Below are 9,319 nucleotides of genomic sequence, written 5' to 3' on the forward strand. Positions count from 1 at the left end.
TAAGAATTTTTTACTCCCAGAACCCTAGAGGGTTCCTATGTGTATTTTACCTGAAAATTTAAATGAGATTGGTTGAACAGTTTAGGAATCTATATCAGACAAACATACATACATTTATCTTTATACTTATTTATAGGTAGTAAAATAATTTTTTGTTTTGTAAAACTTAATTAATTTTGGCTTTATTGATTGAGTGATTAAATACTGGAATCCCTTAGATGGAACATAGAGCTGCCACAAAGTTCCATAATTTTTCTAGGCCTTTTGAAAGTTCTTTACTCCCAGACCACATCTGACCTCACTTTTTTTTTCCAGGGATTGCCTCCAGATCTCTCTCAGTTGTTCCCCTCCGCTAGCCCTGGGGTTACCAATCAAGACTCTTTCAAGTTTTATCAGTGTGATCTTTTCTGTGGGTGTTCCCTATCTATTTCCATTTTCGAAGCTTTATTACCTTGTCAAATACTTCTTACTTGGTTAATTTCCAAAGATCAACATTGGAAATAGTTCCGGCCACTATACCCTTATTATATTTCTGAGACATATATTTTGAAAGGTTTGTAGTTTTTAGTCAGTTTTGATTAGTACTTTCCAGGTGTTGAATTTATACAAAAGCACATATTTTATCTTGAGGTTGAAGAGTCGAATCTTGACCCGCTACGGATCTCTTGCAATGCCCACACTGACCAGACTTGTGAGAAATGTTTGAGAAATGTATGAGAAACGTTCCTGTTGAATGCGGGAGTGGTAGACACAAATAAAATGTTTTTACTGTTCTCACTGTTTTATTAGTTACGGTTAAATTACAATACGTTCTTACTGTAGTGAGAACAAACAACACAACACATACAACAAAAGCTTGGCAACTACCGACTGACAACCTGGCCGTTAGAGCAAGTACAATCGGTATATTTCCAGTTTGGCCTAGAGCAACATGTATACTGTAAAAAATGAATTTTTACATCTCACTTTAACAGTTTCAAGGTAGCAGAATATTTCGACCCTTTCTAATTTCTGTTTTATTTTCTGTATATTTTCCATACTCATGACATTGACATGCATTCTTTTGTTTTAGAAGCATTAATTCCGAGACCAGTGCTTTTAGTTTTCCTTTGCAGGTTATGTAGCTTCTACTGCATGTCTCTGAAACTTTAGACATGATAGCCGTATGTCAAGATTTTCAAGCCTGTCTGCAGTCCTCCATTTCATTCCTCTTTCTATTCTGAGTGCTTTTCTTAATATATTAATGTCAAGCACCATTAAGAACAATGTAGGAGAGAAGATACATGTGCATGGTGTTGATATTCTAAGGTTCTGAGAGTCTACCACTGCAGATTACTTACAGGAGGAGTTCTTGAAGATTTTCCTAACTATGTTTACTATTTTCTAATTTTGACTATATTAGATAAATTAATTAATGAATTCCACCTAATCGACAAAATTGTATTAACAAGAAAAGAAACCTAATATAAATTATAACATATTACTAATTCAGTATTTCATTATTAGCATTCATTGTTAACTTAACTCTTCAAAGAATTTATTAATTTTATGAGAAGAACTTGATACACCAAAATCTAGGCATAAAATACAATGAGTTTATGTAATTAGGATAAACATTGTTCATACTTCATTTATACTGTCTATTCTACTCCCACTCCTTGATGGTGATGTCCTCTTGATAACTTGTAAATTTTCATTTATTGTTTTCATTTATCATTGTTTTAAAGAAATTGTTATTAATATTCAACTTCCTTCTGACATACAACTTACAGTTAGTCAAGGTACAATTGGATTCAATAGTTTTTATTTTAAACATTCTAATATTCTTAAATTGTTAAATATGTAGTATACCTCATCATCCTTAAAACTTAAAAAAGAAACTAGTCCTATTTTTATCACATTAAGGTCCTTAATAGTTGTATTTTCATTTTATTTATAATTATTTTAGAATGTTATATTTATTATACATTTTAAAAATATAGTCCCCAGGAAAGGCCAAAAGGTATCCACAGAGCTCCTAAAGTGTACTCAAAAATAAATTCTCAGTTGAAGTACACTGAAGCGGATAACAATCGGTATGGATTTGTAATACAAGTTTTCTAAGTTTTTCTTATTATCTTAGTTATTGATTTTAAAATTTTCAGTCCACTAAATATGGTTCAGAATGGCCATAGTATTATGTTTTCCAACAACAGACATCCACTTCAGAGAAGGGAAGTGCAGTCACAGGCCAAGAGAAGAACTACTTACAATCGTAATGTGGGGCCATTTTTTAAGAATCGGAGAATGTATAACTTTATATTTCACTATCCTTCTCCATACCCTCCAAGGTAAAAAAATTTTTTACTTAAGTAATTTTATTTTATTTCTGTTTTAGCATTAATAATTAATATTTCAGTCATTAAGTACTGTTGGATTGAATGGATTTTAAAGTACTGTGGACTCTAATATCCAGATTAATGTTGGTGAGGGCAATCTGATAATAGCTATAGTGTACAGCTCTAAAGCAGAAAGTATTGTGTGTTTGCATTTTTTGTTTACTTATTATTTGGTTCAACATAGGTTCATAAATGTCCATTATTAATATATTGATTTAATACTTTCAATTAATTAACCATTTCAAATTATCAAAAAGTATACTCATGTTTTGCCTGTCATCTCTCTTAAGAAAGAATATTTTTTGTTTAAATGATTTTTGGATCTCTCGCTGAATTTATATTCTTCCTTATAATACCTCTTTTGATGTGGCATTAGTTTTATAATTAATCATTTATTCTTTCTCATAACTAAGTTTCTAACTCTCCATCCAATTGTTTTCTTACTTAACTAACTTTCACTTGGCAAAAAATTGTTGTAACCTAATCTTTAACAATTTTTTCTTTCTTTTGTTCAATGCATTATCAAATGTTTCAAATGCCTAAGGTGGGCTGATGAAAAAAAAAAAAAATAGGAAATTATGTGGACCCAAAGTCATCATAAAAGTCTCATGGGCCAATTTGTGACTAAGGGCTAAAGAAAATTACTGGTTGGAACTGAAAAACAGACCACAATTTCAAAACCCTGTGTACACAGACTGCATTAGAGAACTAATCGAGCATGGCTTCATGCGATGAAAAGTTGCAGCAGTGTAAAATTTAAAAAAGGTTTTTACAATCCAAAACCAAGGTCAAAGGGTAGTAATTATCAGATAATTGCTTAAGTCAATCTAAATCAAAAATTGAATCCATTGCCATACATCCAACAATGGAAGATGGAAGAGATTGTGAGCCTCAAAGTTTAAAGGCTCAATGCTTAATCATTCTTTAAATGACAAGGATCCCTAATAGATTTAATAAATGGAAAAGGATAAAGGGATAAAAGGATCCTTAATAAATGAGTATCATTATACAACTCAGTAGACCAGTGGATGAGTGGTCAATCCATGGAAGATAAAAAGTTATGCATAATTCTAGTATTAAGAGTATTCAAGTATCTCTTTCATTAATAAAGTAAAAAAAATAATTTCTCTTTTAGTTGTAAATTTTTATCCAATATTTATGATCTATATGAGAATTTGTGGTAGATTACAATTTTTTTTTAACATATCATTGTCTTGGTATGAATCATAAATGAATTAATAGATTTTTCTAAAGTTGGTCAAAGAACAAAAAATTACTTTTCCATCTTCACTAGGTTTATTAAAATCATTGGAACCAGTTGGACGATAGCCTAGAGAAAACAAGTTTATTTTTAGGACCCCCTTCCTGGACATAGAATGGAAGGGAAGTTATCTATAGGTAACCACCCTATTCAAACCATGGTGGGGGGTCAAGTTTTCATTCACAGAAATGAAAATTCGACACCCCAGGCCGGATTTGAACCGGCACTGCTCAGTCGTAAGGCAGTCGCTTAGCTCACTCAGCTACACACGGCCCATTTGGTTAGTTGCACACAGAATGCTTGATTTGATAAACAGGCTTTTGGGCTGAAATCCTACAAAACAAAAAAGAAGCTAACGGCCTTCCCGTTCAAGATATAATCTCAACCCAGTCAAAGCCATGGCCATAATGCTTTTTTGGATTTTATCTGTCGAAAATGTGATCCGATTACAATATTCCTCTTATCTGGGTGATAAGAAAAGTAAAAATATTTGTTATGCATTTATTTTAACATATTTTCACAGAATTCCTAAAAACTAGAGATAAAGTTACAAAGAGTTATATTATGTTAAAAATTAAATTGATTTATTGTTTTGGTGTATTGTTAACCAATTACAAGGTGTAATGAACAATTTTCCTAGTGCTTAACTTATAAATTGTTGACCAATGTTTAAAAATTTTTAAATTTTGATATTTCTAAAAACTTTTATACAATCATAAATAGTGCAAACACAGTTTAAATATTAATTTAATTGTTCTTTTAAAAATTATAATCAGAACTTAACTTTTAGATAAATTCATCAAATATTTATCCATTTTATATGCGTTGAAATATTTATTTATGGACCTCATATACAGCTCTAAATTTTGAATTAATGCTAAGCAACTAAGTCATTTTTCAGTAATTGCTATAAAAAAAAAAAAGGATGATTATTGTTTAAAACATGTAGAATAGATATTTACTTCTGTTTCTTATTTATGAGTAAGAAAAGTCTAGAAACAATTTACTTTCACCATCTAGTATTTCTTTAAATGAAAAATATTGGTGTTGTTGATGCAAACATATGTGTCAAAAAGGAATTCAACATATGTCAGAAAGTTCATGTGTAGCTTTGTATTTTGATTTAATCTTGTTGAAATAAGATGATTAATTTTTGTTCTTAGAAAAGAGTACAACGTGCTAGGGATGGGTCCTTCGTTTATCCCAGTATTCGTTTGATTAATTAAATAATGTTATGATGGCAAAGGAAACAATGTACAGTAGGCATAGATTATTTATTCGCAACTTATTACTGGAAACTACTTTTGTTGTTGGGAGAATTGGAATTTGATTTTTGAACTGTGAACTTGGTGATTTAACAATGTTGTAAAATGCTATGAAAAAAATAATAAATGTGTTGTGATGCTGTGATGTAAACAAACATGGTAAATTAAATTAAGGAAAATTTAACAGTTTCTATGTATTCATAAAATTCCTTTGGAAATTATATTACTAGAACCATTAACGTATACAATTATCAATGTTGGCTTGCAGATTTATGTATAGTTCACCAATAACTGGTATGATAATCACTAGGTCATAAAGAAATAATTGTTATTTATGATAAAGTCTTGTTAAGTATTAATTTTATCACTTCCCTTCAAACTTCTTACTTGATCTGTATGAGTGCGGATAATGCCATTTATCATTAATAAAAATAATCTGTTTTTGCACCTGTTCTCATTATTGATTTTTAAAAAAATACTATAATTTTGTTACCTAATAATTTTCACTTTTATTCATCATAGACCAGACATTTTTTTTTTCTTTTGTTAACAAAATCATGTTTCTTTTAGAGTATCAGTCACAATATTTTGATATAACTTAATTGTTCATTTATATTTGTTCATGGCCTTTAGTGCTAGATCAATTCCTGAACTAACATTCATCTCACACTCGCATGATTGGTAAGTTATAATAAATGATTTAACCTTTATTAATTCTTTCATATGTTTCTAGTAATTTTTTTCTTACATGTCTGTTCTTAATATAGGCAATTTAATCCAATTTAGTAATCTTGATAATGTAAATTTATAGTTTAGTTTCATAACTTTTTAAACTCACTAAGATATAATTAATTTAACTAACCCATTTAAAACAGTTTATTTGTGTGATTTAATTTTCATAGGTTCTGATAATAGGTATGTGTTTTAAAATAATTTTCCTAATGTAGGTAATAGAACATATTTTCAATTCTGGAATCATCATTAGCTTCTGATTCATAATATAAACTCTTGATCCTCAATGACACTTTGGAATAAATTTGTCATGTGATTAATAAAAATAATCATGCCAACAGTTGTTCAAAGATAACCATGCTTTTGGTTTGTGTTATTTGTTGATATTTATTATAATTTTGACTTTTTTAAAGCTGGTTTCAGCAAATTTCTTTTTCATAATGAAAGAAGTCTTAATAATCAGTAACTTCGACCCTAATTTTATTTCATTTAATTACCAAGTCTCACAAAATGGTTGTGTGTACACGGTTAGCCTATTTCAAATACCAAAAGTCAAAATTATATATTTAGGGCATGTGTACGCCCGGGATATTACAGCAACTTTTTTGTTAAAATCAACTTGCCACAAGTGCCACTTTGTAGAATCTATTTTTCACATTTTTTTTATTTTCTCAAAATAAGGCTCTAATGATCTTGATTAAACTCAGTGAATCAATGTACAATCAAGTGGTCTTTATTACCAGATAGTCCTTATCCTCATTGAAATAGTCTAACAGGGCATTAATGCAAAATTTCAAAAAATCCTCTTATAAGTATGTTTAATTTTGTTTATTTAAAAAAAAAAAAATAGTTCTCATTATTAGCAATAATAAAATATTAAAGAATTTTATTGATAAATAAAAGAGAAAAAAAAAATTAAAGATCATATTCCAACGGGAAATGCCGAGACCGCCCAATCTTTGTTACACTTTTGTATTCTTAGCAGAAGCAAACTTTATATTCATTATTTTCACCTCAAAAACTCCTAAAATACAAATTTTTATGGTTACAGAAGAATAAAACATTTTTTTTTTCATTATGTTCATCTTCCTGGTCTTTAGCGTTTTTACTTTATTTTTTTTCAAAAATCACAAAAATAGCAGTAACTTGAACATGATTCCACCAATCCAAACAATATGTGGTGACATAATTAGATTGGCAAGTGAAAGTTATGTAATGCACACACAGTATCAAATTTTTAATAATAATAATGGGGTTCAGTGATTGAATAGAACTCTTAATGATGAAAGTCTTTTAGCTGTGGAGGGCACTAGTCTAGCTTATACGGGTATAAAAAATAAAATAAATAAATAACAAATAAAAAAAACAAACTTGTTGGTCAATTTTTGACATCCAGGTGGAATGTTGAAGGGACTCAAAGGGAACTTGTTATCTATCTCGACAGATGGGATCTTATATAGTCCTCAGTAAACATTGATGTAAATATACTTTAAAATATTGAACTTATTTAGGCTTATCCAGGAGCCCTCTATGAATCTGTTTTATTGATAATATATACAATTATTTGGTATTTATCGAGAAACAGTTTTTTATACATATATTCAAGATAATTATTACTAATTTAGTCTTGATTGATATTTTAAGCTTTGATGAGCTTCATACGTCTTCCAGGCGACGTTGGTGTGCTGAGCGGGTTACTTTGCCCGACACTAGATTGCACATGACTCTGTGCCTTTACTTCTGCCTTTGACTCTGTACCACACTTCTTATTGGGAGTAATAAATTGAAAGACCCCATTGGTCATTTGTGAGATCAAGAGTTATTACAATTACCTGCACAGATTAAAATGATCTTTGAAACACAGAAAAGTGTTCAATCTGAACAAAATAACACTGTCTATTAGTGCGATGTTTCCGCTTATTTTAACTTTTCACTTCTGTTAGTTCCACTGGAGATTACTTTAATTTCTTGTGTTTTCAGGTGCATTAGACCTATAGATACAATTAAATATTTTTTGTCTTAATATTTGAGTTACTCTAGTCGCATCTGGACCATCTTTCTTTTATATATTACTTTTGCTCAATCAACATAAATGAAAAATAAGACAGCTAAAATTAATTTTTTGCTAGTTTTTCAAAATTTAGAATTTTTCCTGTCAAGAAAATTAGATTTTAGTTACATTTTCACATGCATCCATCAATTAAAATGGTCTTATAAATTTTATGTGAATTATAGCATGCGTGTAAAACTTAAAAAATTTGGTACTAAAAAAAAATTTAATTTATTATTTTAAATCCCTCTCACTTGTATAAAATAATTTAATTTAATTAAGTTGTTTATTTGATAATTTTACTATTAATTTATTATATTATAATAATAGATAATTAGTTGTAAGTTTATAAGGTATGTTTTATCATGTAGAAAGTCATGTGGCAAAACTCCCCTCATGGGTTATTAATTAGAAGAAGAAACCAAGAGGAAAGAGAAAACAAATTAAATGTAATTGAACTACCTCAGGAAACATGTTCTGTTTTTGAGTATGTAACATTATATGTAACCAGTTAATAAAATGTAATCCAACAATCCACTCAAATCACATTAATTTAATGTTCTTATCTAAGATGTATGCTATCAATTAGTTTTATGTTCTTTCAGTTCTCTTTACACTCCTTACTATACTGCGCCAGACCGATTTTTGCAAAGGTCTCACTTGATGCCAGTTACACAACCACCAGAAGGACTTTTGAATGGTTCTACATGGGATCAAGTAAGTTATTCTTTTAAATGTTTTTGACAAACTTCTATTATGACATTATATGAATTTTGAAACGGAGGGGTGTTATTGCTATGTTTCATACCAATTTGTCTATATTATACCATTAGATAATTATCCAAACTTGTTTATATTAATTTATTGAGTCCTGAAACTGTTAGAATTAGAATTATTTTCCTAAGGATTATTGTGTTAAGAATTTACCAATTAGCAAGTGTACCTTCACAGAATATGATTAACCTTGCATAATCATTATAAATATACGCAGTATTGAGTTGTATATGCACCTACGGAAGAAAAAAATTATTTAATCAACAAGAAAAATCTTATACTGGTGAAATAATAATAATTCAGATAGATCATACTGCAATAAAATATTTTACATGATATAATGACTATCTAGCTGGTTTACCTAATGGGTGGAATAGCTGCTGATAGTACTTTGGCCTGTTTCATGTGTTACAAGTCTCTATCTTTAGCTTCTCTATATCTGCCCGGGCCATCTCATCAAAAGTGTCAAGTAGGAAGTTTCATTGTCATGGTTGTTCTTCCCAGAAGTCTCATTATCCTGGCTGCTCTTCCCAGAAGTCTCATCATCATGGTTGATCGAGCCGTCTGGTTTACCTAGTGGGTGGAATAACTGCTGATAGTACTGCGGCCTGTTTCTTCTGTTCAAGTCTCTATCTTTAGTCTCTCCATATTTAACAGGGCCATTTCATTAAAAGTGTCAAGTAGGAAGTTTCATTGTCATGGATGTTCTTCCCAGAAGTCTCATTATCTTGGCTGCTCTTCCCAGAAGTCTCATCATCATGGCTGGTCGAGCCGTCTGGTTTACCTAGTGGGTGGAATAACTGCTGATAGTACTGCGGCCTGTTTCTTCTGTTCAAGTCTCTATCTTTAGTCTCTCCAT

General features: G+C 30.1%; 1 protein-coding gene across 1 annotated transcript in view; it reads left to right on the top strand.

Moving 5' to 3' along the window:
• The window catches only part of LOC106680744 (poly(A) RNA polymerase gld-2 homolog A), a 20,938-nt gene that overhangs the window by 2,847 nt on the left and 8,772 nt on the right, over positions 1–9,319 (top strand). The window contains exons 4-6 of the mRNA XM_014420667.2: positions 1,983–2,075; positions 2,145–2,330; positions 8,292–8,403. Coding sequence (XP_014276153.1) covers positions 1,983–2,075; positions 2,145–2,330; positions 8,292–8,403 — 391 coding nt within the window. The remainder of the gene's footprint in view (positions 1–1,982; positions 2,076–2,144; positions 2,331–8,291; positions 8,404–9,319) is intronic.

Source organism: Halyomorpha halys, unplaced genomic scaffold, assembly GCF_000696795.3.
Source record: "Halyomorpha halys isolate HHAL.00 unplaced genomic scaffold, Hhal_1.1 Scaffold284.1, whole genome shotgun sequence".
NCBI lineage: Eukaryota > Metazoa > Arthropoda > Insecta > Hemiptera > Pentatomidae > Halyomorpha > Halyomorpha halys.